The sequence below is a fragment of the Phocoena phocoena genome, chromosome 7 (genome assembly GCF_963924675.1).
Source record: "Phocoena phocoena chromosome 7, mPhoPho1.1, whole genome shotgun sequence".
Classification (NCBI taxonomy): domain Eukaryota; kingdom Metazoa; phylum Chordata; class Mammalia; order Artiodactyla; family Phocoenidae; genus Phocoena; species Phocoena phocoena.
Window position 1 is genome coordinate 76,080,328 of NC_089225.1, and position 23,211 is coordinate 76,103,538.

General features: G+C 36.8%; 1 protein-coding gene across 1 annotated transcript in view; it reads right to left on the reverse strand.

Annotated features, from left to right (window-relative positions):
- DNAH7 (dynein axonemal heavy chain 7) overlaps positions 1-23,211 on the reverse strand; it is a 248,183-nt gene that overhangs the window by 151,813 nt on the left and 73,159 nt on the right. Inside the window, exons 20-24 of the mRNA XM_065880632.1 lie at positions 14,527-14,720; positions 12,815-13,013; positions 9,935-10,075; positions 5,711-5,923; positions 2,234-2,343 (exon numbers count right to left, since the gene is read on the reverse strand). Coding sequence (XP_065736704.1) covers positions 2,234-2,343; positions 5,711-5,923; positions 9,935-10,075; positions 12,815-13,013; positions 14,527-14,720 — 857 coding nt within the window. The remainder of the gene's footprint in view (positions 1-2,233; positions 2,344-5,710; positions 5,924-9,934; positions 10,076-12,814; positions 13,014-14,526; positions 14,721-23,211) is intronic.

The following is a 23,211-nucleotide window of genomic DNA, read 5'->3' on the forward strand; positions in this document are numbered from 1 at the left end:
TTGAAAACTCAGTAAACAGAATAAATAGCAGAGAAAACCTAAAGAAACAGAATTATGCACTAGAAGATAAATATGAGGAAATCACCCAGGGAGAGAGGTCAACTATAAGAAAAGTTAAAGACATAGAAGAAGGAAGGAAGAGAATGGGGAAAAGGCAAAATTCAAAAAACAATGGCTAAGAATTTGCCAGAATTAAAGATATTAATTGAAAAAGTCCCAAGTAGGATAAATAAAAACTCATCCACATCTAGTAACATCCAGTGAACATCAACAATAAAGAGAAAACCTTAGAAACTACAATGGAGAAAATTACCTATAAAGGAATAATAATTAGAATAACAGAATACTCAGCAGGAGCGATGAATGCCAGTAGAATATCTTTGGAGAGCTGAGGGAAAATTACTGTTCATCTAAAGTTTTATACCTAGCTAATCTATCATTTAATAATCTAGTGAAGACTAAAAGAAAAAAAAAGAGAAGAAGAAGAAGAGAAAGAGGTAATTTTAGATAAACACTGGTATAGCTCACTACTTGCAGAGCCTCACTTGAACAATTACTAAAAGCTATTGCCTAGTAAGGAGAAAAATTAAACCAGAAATCAGACAAAGAAAGAAGCAATGGCAAGTAAAGACACTGATAAAAGTTTTGGTAAACCTACATAAATATTAGTTGTAAAAAAATGTGTAACGGTATATAAACACAGGTCGTTCTGTGTTAGAATTTTGACTAAAACCCCAAGCTGAGAGCTTTAAAATATTTAAAGTCAAGAGAATGCCTGCAGCTTCTCCTGATGGCAGAGTAGGAGAAAACAGGGACGGTAAGAAAGATCCACTCTTACTGATGGCAAAACAAATGTGTGTATCATCTGGCCAGATCTAGATCCCACTGGAAGGGAACCAGATTTGAGTCAAGCTGAATGGGACCCTATGCACGAGGCCCATGTAGAATCAGAGGAGACCCCAGGAAGAGGGTCAGTGTGTGGTGGACCTCAGCAGAGGCTGAAGCAAAAGTCACCAGCAGCCAGCCAGAGAAGGCATTTTCTGCAGGTGGGAGAAGCAGGTGAGTGCAGACTCCCAAAGAACCCACATAAACATCCCCTGGGAGATCTGGTACATCTAGACTTGTGCCATCAAGGAAGGCACTAAACAGCCAGGAGATAGTTGTCACCCAAGACACCTGTCACCTATAAACCTAACTCTCCCTTTCCTTCTCCTCTCCTCCATCAACCCCCAACACTAGAGGAGCTAAAAGATGAGCTATTGAGGGATGAATGCAAAGGACAGGGACAAAAATGACAAAAGACTGACCACATTTACCTTCCCAAATGCAGGCCATGAGCTTGAGTCAAGCTCGAGCTGGAAGGGAAGGGATGTTTTAAACTGGCTGAAAAATAGTAACTTTCATTTTAGACCTAAATGGACTTTTAGTACCTGAAAATAATAACACTATTCATTAACATATTAAAGTTGCCAGAAAGAGTAGGAATCTACCTTAGATTTCATCCAGAAATGGGGAAAATATTTGATAGAGCAAGTTTAAAAGAATGGTGATAAAAAAGAACAAAATTGCTTTCTGCTTGCATCCTGAGACTGGTTTCGTCAATAAACTACTTACAGTTGAGAAAATGAAAAAAACAAAGATTAACTTAGTATTTGACAATAATTTGGAGTATGGGAGATGTGACCTTGGCGTTAAACATAAAGGTCTTTTATTATTCAGAAGGACAATAAAAAACAATGTACATGTAAATACCTATGAGATATCTGATGGAGATATCCAGCAGGCATGTGTGTGGAGAAACTTAACAGGAGAGAGACCTTGGCTGGCGGTACAGGTTTGGGGATCTTCAGAATGTAGGCTGTTAAAGCCTAAGAATGGATGAGGGCATTCAGGAAACCATGACGCATGAAACAAAACAATACATAAAAACAGAATTCTAGAAAATTCCTTGGAGAAGGAAGAAGGATGTCTCAAATGATCCAAAAGGAAGAGTCAGAAGTTTCAAGAAAGGAGAAATGAACAAAGTAAAAAAATAACAGAAACACCTGATAATACTTAGAGCTCTAGAGCTGAGAGGTAGATGCCAGCAGAGAAAGAAATTGAAGGTCATGTTGAGACAAGAATTAAGGGTCTAGGCAAAGATAACAGAGGATACATTTGGTGCTTTAAAAATTGAGTAATTTAGGAGTGAGTGAAAGTTGTTCCAATTAGATCTTTAAATTAATGAGTTTACCTGTAACACCTGTCAGTGAGTGGAGTAATAACCAGCCTAGGAGAATTACCCAGATATTCATATCCATATCGTAAACCAGCATTAATCATCTTTGTTTCTAAATGATTGTCCTAGTACAAATCAGATAAAATGAAGTTAGCTTAAATAATAAAAATTTAAATAATATGAAACCTCAAGCTCTTAAATAATAGCCATGTTGTAAACAACAACTTTAAATTTCACTTTTCAGGCATCACTTAATTCAATAGAAGAATTCAATATCTAATTTCCTTGGATAAGTAATTGAAGTCACTGGCTTCAATTTTCCCCATAGAACAACTTTGGAAAATGTATTTATTCTTTACCTCTCTTTTCTTTTTTTAAACTTGCTAACACTATTTTATTAAGGTATAATTGACATACAACATTATATTAGTTTTAGGATAAAACATAATGATTCCATATTTATATTTATTGCAAAATGATCACCATAATAAGTCAACATCCCTCACCATACATAGTTAGAATTTTTTTCTTGTGAGGAGAACTTTTAAGACCTACTTTTCGCAAATTTCAAGCATGCAATACAGTATTATTAACTACAGTTGCCATGCTGTATATTACATCCCCATGAATTACTTATTTTATGACTGGAAGTTTTGACCTTTTGACTCCTTTCACCCATTTCTCTCACCTTCCCTACCCTCGCCCCCAGGCAACCCCCAATCTGTTCTCTGTATCTCTCAGCTTGTTTTTTATTTTTATTTTATTTTGTTTTTTAGATTCCACATGTAAGAGAGATCACATGGTATCTGTCTTTCTCTGACTTATTTCACTTAGTATAATGCCTTCAAGGTCCATTCATGCTGCTGTAAATGGCAATATTTCATTTTTTATGGCTTAGTATTCTATTACATATATATATACATATATATCACATCTTCTTTAACCATTCATCCATCCATGAACATTTAGTTTGTTTCCATATCTTGGCTGTTGTAAAAAAAAATAATGCAATTAACATGGGTGTGCATATATCTTTTTGAGTTAAGTGTTTCTGTTTTCTTCAGATAAATACCCAGAAGAGGAATTGCTGGATCATACGGTAGTTCTATTTTTAAAGTTTTTTTGAGGAGTCTCCATACTGTTTTCCATAGTGGCTGCACCAATTTACATTCCCACCAAAAGTACACGAGGGTTCCCTTTTTTCCAAATCCTTGCCAAGATGTGTTACCTCTTGTCCTTTTGAGAACAGCCATTCTACCAGGTGTGAGATGATATCCCACTGTGGTTTTGATTTGCATTTTCCTGACAATTAGTGACGTTGAGCATCTTTTCATGTGCCTGTTGGCCATCTGTGTGTCTTCTTTAGAAAACTATCTATTCAGATTCTCTGCCCATTATTTATTTATTTATTTGTTTAAGTGTCCAAGAGGTGCTTTATTTAACATCTTTATTGGAGTATAATTGCTTTACAATGGTGTGTTGGTTTCTGCTTTATAACAAAGTGAATCAGCTATAATATACATATACCCCCATATCTCCTCCCTCTTATGTCTCCCTCCCACCCTCCCTATCCCAACCCTCTAGGTGGTCACAAAGCACAGAGCTGATCTCCCTGGGCTATGCGGCTGCTTCTGCCCATTTTTTAATCAGATTTTTTTTGCTATTGAGTTGCATCTGTTCCTTATCTATTTTGGATTTAACCTCTTATCAGATATATAATTTGCAAATATTTTCTCCTATTCAGTAGGTTGCCTTCTCAATTTGTTGATGCTTTACTTTGATGTGCAGAAGCTTGATACAGTCCCACTTATTTATTTTTGCTTTTGCTGCCTTTGCTTTTGGTGTCAAATTCAAAAAATCACCAAGACCAATGTAAAGGAGCTTACCACCTACGTTTTCTTGGAATTTTATGGTTTCAAGTCTTACATTCAAGTCTTTAATCCATTTTGAGTTAATTTGGGGGTATGATGTAAGATAGTGATCCAATTTCATTCTTTTGCATGTGGCTGTCCAGTTTTCCCAGCACCATTTATTAAATGTCCTTTCCCCATTTATATTCTTGGCTCCTTTGTTGTAAAGTAATTGACCATATATGTGTATGTTTATTTCTGGACTCTTTATTCTTTTCCAATGATCTATGTGTCCCTTTTTATGCCAATACCATACTGGTTTGATTACTTTAGCTCTGGTAGTATAATCTGAAATCAGGGAGTGTGATGCCTCCAGCTTTGTTCTTCTTTCTCAAGACTGCTTTGGCTATTTGGGGTCTTTTTTGTTTCCGTAAAAAAATATTAGGATTGTTTGTTCTATTTTTGTGAAAAATGCCATTGGAATTTTGATAGAAATTGCATTAAGTCTGTAGATTGCTTTGGGTAGTATGGACATTTTAACAATGTTGATTCTTCCAATCCATGAACACAGATCTTTCCATTTATTTGTGTCTTCTTCAATTTCTTTCATCAGTGTCTTATAGTTTTCAGTTTATAGGTCTTTCACCTTCTTGGGTAAATTTATTCCTAGGTTATTTTATTCTTTTTGAGCAATTGTAAATTAGATTGTTTTCTTACTCTTTTTGATGGTTCATTATTCTCCTATATTTTCAATCATTTGTTCAACTTGTTTTCACTGTAGAGGGAGTATTATCATCATCACCATTTTACAGATAAGGAAGCGGGTGCCTGAAGAGAGTAGGTAATTTGCCCAAGTCACACAACTGGTAAGGGGAGGATGTAGCACTTGAAACAATCAGTCTACAGTCTGAGCTCCTAACCACTGTACTCACGGCCTCATATGGTTTTCCAGGGTTCTGGTTCTTGTAACTCTTCTCTTCCCACTCCATACCTCCCAAAGCCTTTCACAAAAGTGAATATGATAACTTCTGAGTCTCTATCTCCAATCCTCAGCTCTCTCTTCCCATTCTCAGCAGGCCCAGCCTTGTTCACTGTACTGTTCCTGCTCCTCCTGCCTTCCTGATGGTGACTGACATCACCAACTACATAGATCCCCCGATAAAAACCTTCCTCCGGATCATGTTTCTGGTTAGTTCAATTGATCAACAAGAGGAAAGTTTAATGACTAAATCATACTAAAACAGTCTGATTTGTACACTCTTTAGATGCATCAGGAATCTAAGAACACAATTATAAACTGATTAGTTTCAACATTTTACAGATTCAGCAAGCATAATGACTAATTTCAAACGAGTAATTTTTTATAATTACTCATAGTTTGTGTGCATCTATATATGTATGTGTATTTCTATGTAACTATACATTTGGATACAGATATAAACACAGTTTTCAAACACTTGACATATAGTTTTTGGCTGCCTTAATCTTCAATCTGGAGAATGCTTTTTAGGTATAGTCAGCCATCAGCTAAAATCCTAAAATCCTGTATTACTGATACTATTTCTCATGTGAGCTAGCAAGCACAAATTGTATACCTGTGAGCTGAAATTGCTGAGTAATAACATTCAGTGATATTACTTACTTGCCAATAGTACCTAAGCTGACTTAACCATTCAAACTCAGAGTCATCACTAACTTTCTTTTTAACAAGTGTTGTGAGAACATCTCTAGCATGGACATCCAGCACCACGAGGGCTCCCAGAGTAACACGATTCTGCTTGGACAATTTGCCACGAACCAAGGTGACAATATCATCAATTTGTTTGTTACATTTTTCCAAGTATTGCTCAAGAGACTGAAAGAAAATAAGATATAATTACTCAGTGTGATCAGAATCCTTTTGAACAAAAAATTTTTGACCTAGCATGTATACAGAGTATTTTCTACATTTTTATTATAATTTTCCATATGACATAACTTAAAAAAAATTTTTACTACAAAAGTATTAGGTGAACAAGCTCAATCAGGCCAGACATAGTTGACATACATGGTTTGCGCCTACCCAACATTCCCTCCTTTCCATTTCTGCTCTTGTATGCTCTTGTGGTTTTGTGAGCTGTCAATCATATTGCTCCATCTCCAAGGCAACATGAAGGAGGGCATGTGTGACCCAACCAGAGCCAATCACAGTTCTTTCCAGGGACTGCTATACAGATGGGAAGAAAAGTGCTTTTCACTAGGCTTGGGAGACTCTCAGAATGCCAATCCGAAGCTACTGAAAGCCTTCACCCCACTGCAGAAAAAAGCCTGACAGAGACCAGTAGAGATGAAAAGTAGACAACAAAAGAGAAACTGCAGCAGTGATGAAGCCCTGAGATCCTGATTCCAAATGCTCTACCTTAGATCTCATGAATCCTTCTAGTACTACTGTGTGAGCTTCTGAGTAGGATTTGTGCCACTTGAAATGTAAAGATCCTAAAAAACAAAACAGCTAACATTTTAGTTTACGGTGAGCTAAGGCCAGTTCTAAGGATCAGGCTCTTGTGGGAGGGGTCTCTTTTCTGGTGGGTAAATCTGATCAGTATGTGAAAAAGAGAAGAGGGTTTAGGAAAATCAAATTAAAATCAATGAAAACTGCTGTACCTAAGGGAAGTGTAAATATGCTGCAGCAGGCTGATGTGGTCACTTTTCCCCACTCTAATAATATTTAATAAGCATTGGGCACCAATGAGTTTATTTCACTCCTTTAGGACCAGGTTAAGTGGTAGCAATGAAACTAAAAATGAGGATTTCCAAGGATGAGAAAAGCTTAAAGGGTAGAGTTGGAGACTTGTTTCTTTAAGGGTCACTTTTATTACTCCTTGAAATATTTTATCCTTTTTTTTAGGAAGTCATTTTTTCAAAAGTTTGGTGCTTGAACACTCTTCCATTTATATCATTTTCATAATTAATTGCTATTAATTTGCTTCATAAGTAGTGAAAAATAAAATTCTGTCCCACCTATGTTTAAATAACCCCAAGTGTTTAACTTCTTGGAGCCAATTGGTGAATTTAAGTATATTGAGTACACAGATTAGTAAGAATAGTTTTGCTCCTAAGAACACAAACTACCCCAGGTGGTGCATCTTAGTTTCCTAATCAGTAAAAGTCAGGATCTTTGAGAGCCTTACCAGTTCTCACATACTGTAGTTCAACACAAGGCATAAGATTAAACTTTTAATGTTTGGACCTGACGGTATAAATTATATGTCCATAAGAGTTTGTTACTATTTACATCAGCAGAATGTATTTTGCTATACTAGAGAAACAGATATAGGACTAAAATTTAGCTTCAAACTGTGATGAACTAAGTTCTTTAGGAACTATATTATAATAAATCAATGAGAATTCAGATCAGCTAGATTGAAAAAAATGATATTCAATCACTTTTGTTACATTTTATTCATTGTAAACTGTTCTGTACAGTGAACTAATGAATCTAAAGGTAACTATCAATACTTTATATAGCTATCCAAAATAAACCCTGTCTGGAATCATATTTTTATCATACCTAGTTCCCTCTACATACACAATGATAAACAGACTCAAAATCATAGCAATATTTGCAACAACCCAAGCTCTGTGACAGTGGTGATTCTTTCATTCATTTTTAGCCCCTGTAATAGCTCATATACTGACTAGTTCCACAGTGACTATTCCTTGAATAAATAAATGGAAACAGATCCTGAGGGGAATGGGTCCTCTGGAAGTGGGACAGTACAACATGGTGCTATCATAGCATCAAGTTCCAGACAACCTGGAGTGTCTGCAGAGAATGGAAATGTCTAGTCTCCTCTGAGGCTGCCAGGAGTCTCCAGTTACTGAACCAAAGATATCAGTTTCGAATGTGAACCACACATTAATTAAGGAAAAAGTCATCAACACACAGAATACTAAAACATGTGCTACCCTCCCCTGATAGAAACACATATTAAATCACCAATGCTTTAGAATACTAAAACATGTGCCATCCCTTCCTGATGCTGCTACAGAACCTAAACAAACTGAATATGCACGAGATACAGATAGGGACAAGGTACACAGACAGCAGATGAAGGGCATATTGAAGCAGAGTATTCACAAGCAGAGGAAAAAGGAAAGAATTAATTGTTAAGGACACATACAACGCTTAATTTCATTCCATGAAATTTAGCTATGTGAAACATCACAAAACACAACAGAAGAGAACAATCCAGCAAGTAACAGCAAAAAAGCATTGCTAAGTTCCACTAAATTACAGCTTTAGAGGATCTATGTCTATGAAGCTGAGTCCCCCTGGAGTAGTAGTCACTCAAGGCATGGATTCATTCTCATTTTGGCTTTCTCTGTGAATGAATGGCTCCATACGTGCACCATATTACACGAGTGGGATAAAATGGAGTAAACTAATAAATGAGTGAATAAATAACCTCATCTCGGTATCAGTGGATACTGTTGTAAGCCAAAAAAAAAAAATCTATTTGTATCTGTATAAAATATGGTAAGAACAATATGGTAAGAATTGTAGGCAGATAGCTTTGAGCAGAGGACACATTGAAATGCAATGACCTAAATTGTGTGTCCCTTGAGATACAAATTACGCCTGGGAGATGAGTAGAAGCATGAAAGGTTTACATTTAAATTCTCTACCTCAACTCCTACCTGTTCCGGGGAAAAATATCGTTTTGACAGACGGGTGGAGGTTTAACAAACACCACGTTTAAATTGAAGAAATGTGGAAGATGCCTACAAATTTGTCTTATTTGCTCACATTTGCTTCTTTGTTCCCTCTATTTCCCATAGCGATGAATGAGAAAGTTGGCATGGTGGTTTGGGGGGCCAGCAAGCAAGGAGCGAGATCCATGTCCCCCCAGTAACCCACATTGGCGATAGAGGAATCCCTTTGTGTGGGGAGGTGGCTGCGTGGTAGCTTAAAAGTAAACAGACAAAATGAAGTTTCTGGACCCACAGGGGAGAAAAGAAACATGCACATAGACAGCCAAGAGCCCAGGAGTATCCCCAAGGGCTTACTGCTGTAAGGGAAACCCTCATTCCCCGTGCTCTGTTTTCCATGAGGAAAGACTTTTTCCTAAAAATCCCTGACTTCCTGCCCTATGCCCTTATCCTTTCCTCAGAGGAGAAATAAGTGACCTGTTGGTAAGTTGGAGTGAACTAAGCATGTGTCACTCAGCTCCCTCCTCTATGAGACCTGCCTGCTTACAGAGAATACGAGTCTCTCTCAAATCCGACACTCACCAGTGCTCAACAATACCTTACAGACAATAATGCCAAACTCCATGTAAAAAATACATTAAAAACTCATGGTTTTAAACAACATCTGCAACTGCTAGATTCCAACTGACCTATCAGTCAACCAAAAGTTGACCTGCTTGGAATCCTACCTTATGGATAAAAATGCTGCTTCTGTTTTTAATATTATTTTAATATTATTATTTTAATATTATAATATTAAATATATATTTGTTAGAATAATTAATATTAAGCATCATTCAAAATATTATTATTTACTAAAAATCAGTACACTAAAAATTAAAATAGTCAAAATAAGTCAATTAATATCTTTTGTCTTCATAGGGTAGTTTTACTGAAGATATAAAAGAGAATTATGTTATGTTTTTCCTCCTAATCTTTCTGAGTTTAGGACATTTCTTTGTCCTACTATTACTGTATTTTTAAAGGCATAAAAATGTATATAATAAAAAGATCGAGGCTCCAGTATGCTTGGCTTTTTGAGTGGATTGTCTTTATTTTTTTTTAGAATAATTGTATTTTGGCAATTATAACTATTTAAAAAGTGCTGCGAAACCTGTGGGTAATAAAAGCTTACCTTTTGTCCTTTTGCAATAGCTGTTTGTACTTCTATTGTCCAAAAGGTTTGGGATACACAGAGAACTGTTTGTCCAGGCCAATCTCTTACCCAGTTAATTCGTTCATGTTGTGTATAGGCAAAAAGTGCATCTTTAATTACCTAATTGAAAAAGAAAATGCTAAAGGTAAACAATTTCATACTTTACTTGAACAAGCTAAAAAATGAAGAGCTAACTCCTGAGTGGATTATCTGGTACTGCTCAACTTCTTACAGCTTAGCCAATGATGAAGATTTAAAGCACGTAACTGGACAATTTCAAGTTTTTCCATACACCTGAGAGCAAAACAAATATATTACATAGCATTTTATTTTGATGATACATAATCTATTTGTGTGAACCACATTATATGAAATATTTCCTTGGCCAGTCGTAGCCAAAGATGTCCTAGGTACATTTGGACTGAACAAACGCAAGCAATTTAATCACAAAACGTAAGTTCAAATAATTCCAAAATGAGATCTGTCAAATTCACAAATTATTTTCTTTGAACTTAATCAGATCCCCACTCAGCCATGTGTATATTTGTACATGCACACTCAAGCACCCTACACAATTCCTCTAAAGTTCCTCCTGTGTTTCCAGACCTCGCTCCCTCTCAGTCCTGTAGTTTGATGCCCAAGGCTATGATGACAGGGTGGATATATAATTCATTCATGGAGAGTTGAGAGCTTTAAATTCAGGAAGCCTAAGTCATGTACTTTACTACATATGTTTTCAGTGAATTCATAGATCCACTTTTTCTATCAGCCATCAGTGGGAAACATTCCAATCTATTATATGTATCAATCAAAAATAGTAGCATCTATGAGGTGATAGTCACGTTAATGTCTGAATTTCAGAAAAGATTATCAAAATTACATTTTTCTGAGAAATACATAAGGATAGGCAAATCTTTCTGGATTTCTAGTTTAGCTAGGATATTTACGGAGTTGAACAGAAATGAAGGGCAATGTTGTGTATCGATAATAAAGAAAAGGTAAAAGGCCAGAGGAAGCCACAGAAAGGGCAGGTGAAAAGGAGAAACTGAGAGATGGGAGGAACACAGGAAAGAATAGAAGGTACAGTAGAGAAATGCCAAAGATGGAATAAATATGTGTTCTAGAAGGACACTGTGGAGAGAATAGGAGGGAGGCACTAAAATCTAAATCACAAATTTCTATACAGTTGGATGAGGAGAAATATGATTACATAAAGTCCTGTAATATTGTATATAAAACTGTGTATGCCATATATGGCATTATTAAATTGTGTTATTAAACTGTGTGTGCCATATATAAAAAATAACATATTTTGGCAGTAGCAAGCTGCCAAACTACAGCAAACTGCAGTATTAAACCCATGATAATCCAGTAAGATAAAAGGGCAAAGGTGCCAAGAACATGATTTTTTATTATTTAGAAATGACACAAAATTCACTTAATTTAGGCATGCAGTAGCCTTTCAAGCATGCAAATACGTGTAGCACAACACAGTAACACACACAGCTCCTATCTGTAGTATTTTACATTGCGTTCACTTGCATTTTTCCCACCGACACAAACTTACACATGAACATTTGGGGAAGACATTTCCTAGCCGCTTACTTGCCACCCCATCTTAATGCTCTGAAATGGTAACCAAAATATTTTCTCTGAGTACTCTGACAAACAAAATTAAAAGAATAGTTGAAATAGTATTAGATATGTCTAAAATAATGAGTTACCACTGTATACATCAAGTAACAAACCATATAACCAATTCAATGCTGCTAAGTAGTGGTCCAAGTGAAATGCATTTAGCTGATAGCTAAATGGGATAGCTGCGTAAATGCTGCTGATAGCTGCGTAAATGGGAAAGCTGCTTGTCAATACTTATCAAGCCCTACGAAAGCTCATCCTCTTTTGCCCAGTGATTCTACATATGAGAAGTTATCATAAGAAAATAAATAATTCAATCAAAGAAACCAGTATGCATAAGGACATTCATTATCACTTAATCCATAATAGGGGGAAATGGGAACCTGTCCAAAAGATTTTGCATCTATTGAAAAAATACAAAGCAGGCAGATATTAAAATTATATTTAACAGAAAGGAACATTAAGACACATGATGTACATTAAACACCTAGATTCCAGTGAATTTTTCAATAATGTGTGACAGCATCTGAAAAATTCATGAAAACTGTTGTTGATTAGGGCTTGATGCCATATTTCCTTCTCATTCTTTCTCTCATGCTTCCCTGCTCAATCATGATTTTTATTCCTGGTAAGGAACTTGAATGCTAAGTCTACATTATCGTAAAAAATTAATTAACTGCTCAATTAAGCTCTATCTGCTCCCTCAACTTAAAATTCTCTACTAACAAAAATAATTACAAATGATTGAGGTGGTAATATGCTTTCTGAGATATGGAAAATATGAAGTTACTGTTAATTGTAGAAAGTACTTATGATTTTCTAACATTTTGGTACATATTTTATATATTCACAGAACAAAAGGAACCACCAGAGGAGCATACATGTCAAGGAGACTGATGTGAAACTGCAGAGAGGTGCTTCCAAGGCGAGACTAAAGACAGACCATGCAGACCAAAGTGTGTCTAACATTGAAAGCACAGGAAATGAGACAGACTCATGACTAAAACCCAAGTTTGTTGTAGTATGTATGGCATTTTGTCCCACTTTTCAAGTGAGTCACTACAAAATTAGTATCAGAGACCATATCTTTGCCTTCAATCTATCTGTTACAATTGAATTGGTAATTCATGACTCAATTTGTCTAAATAAAAGTGCATTTATCAATAATACATTAACGTTCTATCATCTTTACTAGAAATAATAATAAATACAGTTGACTACCTTATGGATGGATTTAATCATCACTCTCTCTAACTCAGCCAACCACTTCTCCACTTGACCTCTGGCTTTGGCTGTTGAAATGGTGTCTACGAGTTCCACCACTTCTCCTTCACTACTCTTCATGTGAGTGATGTCCAAACTTTCCGTAAATTCCACCTTTGCAATTCCTTCAAAACATTTCTTCAAGTGAGGTTGTACTCTATCAGGAAAAAAAAATGTTTAAGGGACTTAACCAAATAAAAGCAATCCCCTAAATATCAGTGTTCTTTGTATACCAATCTTCACTCAAAATTCATAAATGTGCACTATGCGTGAGGCCCCTGCTAGATGCTAGAGATGAAGCGCTGATAGAAAAAAAAAAAAAAAAAAAGACAATTCTTGCCTGCACGGATTATACAGTCCAGTGGGAGATCATCATTAATGGAATAATCACAGAAAGATCTGTAAAATTACAATTATAATAAGAGCTACATGAGGCTTTGTCTCCAACACAATGAATCAAAAGCTGTTAAAAGTAATACAAGGACCAAACCAATCTTGACCAACAGATAAAATACTAATCTGAAGAATCTTCAAATGCACAAAAAGTAAGATATTTCAACTGGGATCTTCAGAGACTGCTCGCAAATTATGAACTAGGTTTAGTGCTTTAAGTAAATCAACTACTTTGAAGGTGCCCAACTTTAGTCTATTCATTGTAATACAGATGGAACTGACTAAATTCCTCATTCTTGGCACATTACAAATGACCAATTGAATTTATCTTTCAAACAGGCAAAAAATGGGCAGAGTATAAAAAGTCAGGTGGAAATCTGAGTCTAAATTTATCTTTTTGTCTGGATTACTTGTCTCCTACTTTGAAGGCACAAGACACAAAACTGACAAATTTAACAAATGTCTATTCACTGACTGATGTAAACCAGACTCTCTTCTAAGGAACAGGGAATCAGCTGAGAGGGGGAGAAGGTCGAAAATCTCAGCCATCATGGAGCTTATGTTCTGCTAGAGGAAAGCAAACAGTAAACAAAGAAGCACATTATAGAGTAAGCCAGATGATAAAAAGTGTGCTGAAAGAAAACGAGGCAGAGAAGATAATCAAGAAAGGTGACTAGGGAGTGCTGGAAGGGGGTGCCATTTTAAATAAGTGGCCAGGGAAGGCCTTCTTGAGTGGCAGATGTTTGAGCAGGTTTCCACAAAGATCTAGAGGAGGTAAAAGAAGTCTTATGGATATTTGGGTGAGGAGGATCCCAGGCAAAGAGAACAGTACCCTGAGGGAGGAGGCTGCCCCTTTTATGGGAGAATTACAAGGACTGTAGCAGAATAAACAAGAAGAAAGCTAGTGGGGGATGACTAGGAAGGATCATGGGGGAGCATCTGCATGGGTGACTGCAAGCCACTGAGAGGGCGCTGACTTTTATTCTGCATGGGACGTAGAAGAGGGATGTGTTCTGAAAAATCTGTAAGACAATATGTGATAAAACGAGAAATCCACTCCAAGATTCATCATATTTGGAAAAATATCATTCAATGATATTCCTTACGCTTTTAATCGTTATTTAAGTTGATTATTGATATGATTTAGAATAGTCTTGAAAAAAGTTATTACATAAACAAAATCATATATATTTAAGTTCTGCATTATTCTGAAAATTAAAGGCAACAAACTTAGTCATGTATTATATACATATAATATATATGTATATCTTACTTACCTAGTGGGATCTTTAGTCTCAGACAGTATCTCAAGAAGTTCATCGTTAGACAAGAAAAAGAATCTGGGGAAGAAGAGACGCTTCTTTTCCAAATATTCATTAAGTCCTTTAAGAATGAGTTCCAAAAGTTCATTAGATTTTTTCAGCCTCTCCAGCATTCTCTCAATAGTTACAACTGCCAGAACATGTTTATCCTAAAAATAAAAAATGTACAACTCAAAAATACTTGATATTCATATTGACTTTATATTCCTATTATTTTTGAGATTGCATGGCTTTAAATATAACAAATGTTATTCAAAATTTAAAGTGAATACTTACTTATGTTTTAAAAGTACTCTTGCATAGTCTAGATCTAACCAGCCCTTTAATTGTGTAAAAGCCACGTTGACTTGGTCCTCATTGATGTTGGCCACAATTTCTCATTCTAAGTTGGGAACTGTGAGAGACAATGAGTGTGGCAGGAGTGGGGAGGGGGACACTATCTGAACTCACAAGAAGGACAGGAGGAAACAAAAGAGTATGAGATATGTTTGTCTATTGTTCTTCGAGGAAAAGTACTCTAAAAAGATGTCACCATTATAATTATTATTTTGAATATTATTGTTATCAATAATAATAAAATAACAATTCCTGTTTTATGAGGGTAGATAAAAATAAGGGGTTGGGAGCGTGGAGGAAGGAGCTTTCCATAAAGATCTTACATTGCAAAGAACTACCTTTGGAACCGCATTATAACACTCTGCTTGTTGAAGGACTGAAGTTCAAGGTGTGTTCTTCCTGAACTCTCTAGAGACTAAGATTGTTCTACTTTCAAGGCATGGATTTCTGAACATTCTATCACTTGAAAGTGTCACCGTGAGCTGTTTGCTTTAAAGGGATTCAAACACAATCAAGTATTTTTAAAAGCTTTCTTTCATGCTGTAGGATTCAAAATAAGAATGATACCAAAAGCTGGTCTTAAGAACTGATATTTTAAGAAATAGTTTACTGATTTCTCAAAATACCCCTACAAGTAACCACCAGGCTTATGAAAATATTTAGAAATACATATTAAAACACAATCTAGACAGAGCTGAAATAAAATTCTTTTTACTATTTTTCCTTAACACATGATTGATGTCATCCAGGTCTAGTCTTGGTCTTATAATCCCAAACTCAGTGTTCACCACTGACACCAATGACAAAGAAAGAAGAATTCTTTACTAAGTAGGCTTAGAAGTGTGAGAGAGAGGTGGCAAAACACATTAGAGATTTTAATCACCAGACCAAATAAACTTCATGAGAATATACTGGTACATTTAGAAAATTTACATGAAATTAAATCAAGGGAATATTGTTAAAAATTAAAAAGAATTTTAAGATTAACTAATTTAAACCTATTTTTGGTACTTAGCCAAAGGGAGTTTGGTACTGACTGTGAGATCAATCAAAAATTTCAACTGTAAATTGTTTCACAGAGAAATTTTATTCTACTGCAGGAACATGTTTTTGTTAATATACTTTCAATGTGACTGGAAAGATAATTTTCTGCTTTGTTTTGAAATATAACAATGTAACTTGGGAACACAGCAATTTAATCAAAGAACAAAATAATCATCAATACCTGTTTTTTTTTTTTTTTCAGTAGAACAGGTTCATATGGAATATGCAACGTATGCAATTCACTTATCTTTAAAGAGGCACAATTTTTTAAAGGCATTTTATTATATTTCCTAAGAGTTTTATGTTTCAACTAAACATTTAAAAATGCACACAAAAAGAAGCATGACAGAGATTCAGGTCATAATTTAATGTTCAGTTCATTCGACAAAGTATGGAGCAGTACCCTTGTACTCCTAAATTCAAAAACCAAAATGGTGTTCTTAGAGTGCCACCTTCTGGAAGAGTATGCTTCTCTTTGTTGGAAAAAAAAAATGTTGCTAATAAATGTGAAAACTTCCTTTCACAAATTAACAATGTTTGTTTTATTCTCAGCCAAAGAATTTATTGCAATTCGCTATTTTGGATCTGAGATTTGAAAGCTAAAATAAAATCAGTTATTTAAAACAACAGTTCATATTTCTTTCCCTAAATATTGCAATTACAAAAGAAATACCCCTTGGAAGCACTTAGCATTTGAGCAAAAAAATTTTTATTGGATTCCTGAGGTCAAACCTATTTATCTAGATCAGCTCAATGATGCTGAATCAAATATGCTAGTTCTGAATCAACACAGGCGATAATCTATGTACCTTGGTATATGGACTTAAGAAAAAAATATAGAAAAGTAATCAATCATCTCTGGACTGGAAACTAAACACTCTCTTCTCATGAGAAGGTAAACAGAACAGAGACTACATCAGATGAAGAGAACAACAGACCTGGTTCCTAATCACTTAATTAACCTGACTCTCTATTTTCTTATCTCTAAAATGGAGATAAGAGCTCTCTTTCAAAGTTGTTATGAAGACCAAATCAGACAAAATATTGGAAGCACCTAATATGGTGCCTAGAACACACATATGCTTGAAACTACCCTTTCCATTTCGCCTTCTATAACTGTCTCTTGATGAGATACAGACAGAGAGACACTACTCTGGGGGAATTCATGGAGTAAGTCACTTACATCACTCCATTGGTTTAATGGAGTCAAAATAAACATTTTATAAACTGCCATCCTTCTGGTAAGATATTCATCATAGTAAATTAAAACTGGCTTTAAGTTCCTTTAAGCATTGCCACAAAATTCTAGTACAGAGTAGGCATCCCATAAATATTCGTTGAATGCTTGAGTGAATGAGGATGAGTTAAGCCTGCAGACACACAAAGGCACTCAAGGAACTTACGACCCCCCCATTGTACCAACTTATTAGCTAAGGTTCTCAAGACAGAACAATAAGATGTTATAACAGGAAGCTACCAGAAATTTGAAACTAAGTATGACTCCTTTGACGCTTTAATTACTTTTCACCTTTGGGGGAGGAAAAGGAATTATTAACTGCTATTACTTTTTGGTATTAAAGAAATAATTTTACAAATTTTACGTGTCTTCTTTTGCTTCACAAGTATCACCAATCTCATCAGCTTAAATGACAAGCTACTGGTTGATTTACATTTCTAAACCAATTGCCTGTGATATCAGGGCCTGAAACTTTAATTGGGGTACACAGAGAGAGCATTCTAATTACTGCTGCCAGGAAGCTTCACAGAAAGTACACTTAATGGAATTAAGCTCAAGCCAGTTCTATAAACTTCCAGAAGCATAAACTTCCAAATCAGAAAACCCTGGACAACAGAAAACTAATAAGATCCTCTTTAAACCTTTTAAGTACTAAGAAAGGAAATGTGCATTCACTGAGTAGACCTTTATGCTCCCTTACAACTTTCAGATCCTTTGACCTCACCAAAAATAGAAATTCTTTCAAGATGCAGGATGTTTCTAGGATTAATCCAGCTCTTAGGACCCAGGTTTCTAACACTGACTTTTCAGGGAAGGTTTTTCAGAATTCTTAGAACTAGCAATAATTCAAGGATCAATCTCAATTTAACTATTTACCCACTCACTCAACAAATATTTACGGAGGACTTGATAGATGTCAGACACTGTTCTCAGTGCTTGGGCCACAACATGAACAAAACAGACAAACATCCCAGCCTCCATGAGGAGACAGACGATAGATAACAAACATAACAATTCAAAAATCATACACTAAGTTAAAAGGTAATAGATGCTGCCAACACGGAAAGGGGGATCAGGATTGCCCGGAAAGGCAAAGGCAGGTTTCAATTTAAATACGATGCTCAATGTGAGCCTCTTTATAAAGGTAATATTTGAGAAAAGACTTCAAAGAAGCAAAGGTACTCATTAGTTCTGCAGATATTTGGAGGTACAGCATTTCAGGAACAGGGTCCAGTCAGAGCAAAGGTTCTACAGCAAAGGGTGCTTGGCATGTGTGATTGAAAAAGAAGAAGAAGAAAAAAAAAAGGAAGCTAATGTGGCTGGAATAGAGAGAGTCAGGTAAAAGTTATAGGGACAGAGAGGTAAAAGGGTAGAGGGAGAAAATCAAGAACTTCCTGTTCAAGGAAACCATTGCCATGTCCCATCAGAAGCATTTCTCCCTTGGATACTAAGATATTTCAACTAGCAAGAACAAAAGCAGGGAAGCAAAATTGTGAGTTTATTGGGTGAATTGGTATAAAGTGTCACTATCATTTTCACTTCTTAATTTCCAGACCCATGTACTCTGCCTATGGGAGAAACTCTGTATTTGGAGCTGGTTGAGAACTTATGCTATGTATCCTCTAGAACTGCACCCCAAACTCACACTTTTCTTCCTGCTGGAATAGCAACTGAGTCTTCAACATGAGACATTCCACTTTTTACGAGGTCAATGCTCACACAGGACCTGTAAATCTTATGAGTATCAGTCAATTGCCTCATTGCCCTTGTAGTGTGGGTTCCTTAGCAGAAGCAATGTTGTGTGGAAACTGTGACAATAAGTCATTCTGTAAGTCAGTGAATGACAGTGTTGACAGAAACTTGGAATAAGAAAGAAAATCCCTCTGGTGCAGAAAAATCACTGATCCCTTCTAAGTTGAAAGAGGTCCAATGTATTTAATTCCTTCTAAATGGCTGCCTGGTCCCTTCAGGTGTGACCCTGTTTCAGGAGCATGTTGTTAGTTTCTGCTGTTGGCAGCTTGGACACTCAGCAGTGTTGGGTAAGGGACCCGATAATGACAAGTCCTTCCTCTGCCATCATGACTTCTTTGTAGCTTGAGTGACCATATAACGCAGTTTGATGAGGAGAGTTCTGGTCTATGTTTGCTCTCCTAGCTTACGTATTAATTGCTTTAACTATCAGAAATTCTGCAGTCTGGACAACATATCATGCGATTATTCTATTCACACTCACTGTGCATACAATGGCATATACTGACTGACATTCACAAAATAGATCAACTGGGTCAACTAATATTATCAAGTGCCTCCTTTTGCAGTGCTGCATTTTATTAAACACTTACATGGAGCACAGATATACTCATATTCTAGTCTATTCTGTGATCCCTTATACCTCTTCCTCAGACCTCCTTGTTGCCAGTCTTTCAATCTTGTTTCTTCTAAGTCCTTGATCATACAGCCAAACTGTTTGCTACTGACTTTGATCAATGTAGAGCCACACTGCTGGCCATTTGTATAGTCAAGGTCTAAAAAACCCCTAATGTTTATTGAAGTTGTAGGATTCCCTTCCTACTACCCTTTAAGTCAATCCCCTAAGTAGGGGGCGGGGGAGGTTGTAATTTCTGCTTCTGGATGATACACAAGAAATATTTTGCAGAAATCTATAAGCCAGTCTTTAATTTCTTCAAATCATATCAAGGATTTTTGGCATTTCAACTTCATTTAGGTGGGCCATCACGGAAGCCAGGTTTTGGTCAAAAAAGCGAGTAAAACAGAAATCATTCACATCTCCCTGACTAGCTCGTGGAAACCAGGATCTCTGGTAAGCGCACTCACATCAATACATTTGCCCGTATCTAACTTAGGTTCTCCCTAGGCAAGCACTATTGCAATATAATACCTCCTTTACTCCTTAGGATTCCGGCAAGGGAGGCTCTCAGTGTGAGGGTCAGCGTACCCAAAGTCAATCAACTCCACCCAATTGTCCCCATTCTCAGTTCTCACCATCCCACTCTTTCCCAGTAAGTAAATTATCTTTCACAGAACAGATCTGGCAAGGCTGTGAATTAAATTACATTGTAATTTGGCAACCTGCTGGATCAGACTCTATAATTTTTGGCTATGTCAAATTTGTAGCTATGAGAATTAAGAGGTTCTCGAGGGCAACCACAGAAGCACCCTAATCCTCTGACCATGTCTTGAGCAAAGAATTTAAGCCCTGAATTATGCCATTTCTTTCATTTGTCCAGTGTTTTAGAAAAAATTCAGCCCATCTCACACCCCTTGTATTTCAGATTTGTACTCTATTGACCTACCACAGCAGTGAGTTGGTCCACCAAAGCACTGCCTGTAAAACAGACTCTTCATTCCAGGAAGCCAAGAGAATAATTTAAGTAAGTAAATTTTGGAGTGCATGCCAGGTACCACCAGTGTTCCATTTTCAGATGGTAACTAGATTTTAACTACCCTAAGATCCAACTTGGTCATATAGACCAAGATCCTAGATGCCAACTTGGAGGGTTTGATATCTTTATTCAGAGTTCAGTGCAGAATCCTTCTAGGTAATTAAGCAAAAGGGAATTTAATATTGGGAATTAAGTTATTACAAAATCATTAGAAGGTCTAAGGGAGCACACTCCAGGCTGGGTTTCCAGGAAAGACTCCTAGAACCTGTGGAACTGATCTTCCAGGAGTGTTGCCACTTCTGCCTCAGTAAGGACAAAAGGACGCCACCACTAGAACTAACTGCATTCAAGAACACACCACGGTGACTGTGATTCTAGGATCAGAGAGCAGGATCATGAAGCCACTATCATCATCGGCTGTAAATACCCATAAAACTGGTGACCAAACACTGAAGTCTGTCGGAAAAGAAAAAAAAAAAGGTGATCTTACTTGACAGCAGAACTAGCTAAAACGGCAAGAAGATGGCCACTGTATGCCTTCCAAATCCCAAATGAGCGCACCTAACCATCAAAATCGAATTCACTTCCAGAAACTTAGATGCTAAGGAGTCTGGGAGACACAATTTTAGCTTTCCAGCTCACTAGAAAGAGGTGAGATGCTTGGTGCCAAGTGATCATATTTACTATAGTAAAAGGAAAGAGAAAAATAATGACTCTATACTTGTGGCCTGAAAAACAGGGGGAATAGTGTTCATATTTACTGAGATGCGGTTAGACTACAAAAGGAAAAGGTTTGGGGAGAAATTCAAGAGTGCCTTTTCCTGCCTTGTACGAAATACAAAAGACTCATGTGGATCAAAAGTCAAGTTTGGGTACACGCAAAAGATTATCCACTTCCTTCAACCCCAAATGATGGGCAATTCACTGGTCCTGTATTAGGGAGGGGGCCCAAGAGAGTCCCTAGAAAGGTTTTCAAGTGCATGTAAAGAGAGGAGGCTAACGTCTTCTTCTCCAACTGGAAGTCTGTTCCATCACCAGCATGCTGACCTGTGCCAGTGCTATCAGAACAGGAGAAGAACTCTGGGAGAAGGTGGTATGGTGGGACAACCAGGTGAAGGAAGGGCAAGGACCATGTGCTCAAGGTTACCAAGAAGTACAGAAGATGGATCCCAGGTGCTGCAGACCCCAGGTGAAATTAAGGGCTACAGATCTGTGAAATACTACTAGAATATGGGGCCAAAGACATGCATATGAGAGGAATGTGGCAAAAGCCATCATTGGTAGATCAGTTGGAAGATGGAGTCAAGTCTGGCAGAGGATGACCAAACCTAGGGGAGATGCTCAAGATAGCATCCCTCAGCAGCTAGAGCTTGTCGGGGTCTTCACCTGTCCACACTGAGTTAATCTGTGGACTTCACCTCTCCGCAACTTGTCAAAAAGCTAGACTAGTTGTGATGATCAACTGTAAAGGCACAGTGCAGGTACCAGAAACAGGAGGCCATCCACCTTATGACCACCAAAGAAAAGAATAGCCAATTTGGCTGGATCGGTTACATCAGTACATTTTCTCTCCCTCTCCCTCTTTTTCTCTCTCTCTTCCTCTTTCTACTTTCTCCCCCTCCTTCCCTTTTTCTCTTCACCTCCTCCCTACCTTCTTCCTGTCCCAATACCAAGTGATAAGACCAGGAAAGAGAGAAGCAGTGTGGGAGAGCGCAGTCCCCACCCCACCAGAGCCTCAGGGTTACCTGACTACGGGTAGGAGAAGAGTTCTAAGTAGAACAAGAGATTGAGGTTTTCAAACAGGTACAGCTCAGTCTTCATAGGCAAAACTATCTTAATAACCAAAAGTGACTGGAAAATTCTGGAATTACACTGAAATGTCACTAAGGGAGCTTTCCCCAGTGAGAAACAGCCTTTGGCCAAGTGTAGTTAGGAACAGGTACCAAAACGTACAACTATTTCATGCCTATACCTTAAGGAACCAAGATAACCTCAATTCAAGCCATTTATATTAACAGCATCATTTACATTCTGTTTTTAACCTCTGAGCCTTTTCTCTTGGCATAGTTCTAAAAGAACATTTATTAGAAACCCATAAGACTGAAAGTGATGGCTTTTTGTACCTAGCATTTAATCCAGTGGCTTCTACTATACAGATCATCCTCATTAGCCTTCCTGAGAGAATATGGATTTATGTTTCCTTTCAAAGCTCCGGAGAATATGGACAAAAGCTGTCCTGAATACTAACATATCGAGAAAAAAAAAATGTAAAGCCAATTGAAGAAGATAATCAAGTCTTATAGCAAAAGTAAATGAAGTGTCATCCAAAGAAAACTGCTTATTTGGGAAGGAGAGGAAGTAATGCTTTTCTGTTAATATGTTTTTAATGTGGTTTTATAGAATTGAAAATCTTTCTCCTTTATTTACTAGACTCAGCATAGCTTCCCCTTTCGCAGGCATTGAACTATCTATAAAATTTCCCTAGCAATATGAATTTTGAAGAGTATTTTGATCGAATGTCAAAAAAAGAATTTTTTTAACTTCTAAAATTATATTGAATAGGAGAATACAAGCATCTACTTTTTTTCTTTTTTGGGCAACAAAAAAATTCTACTTCAA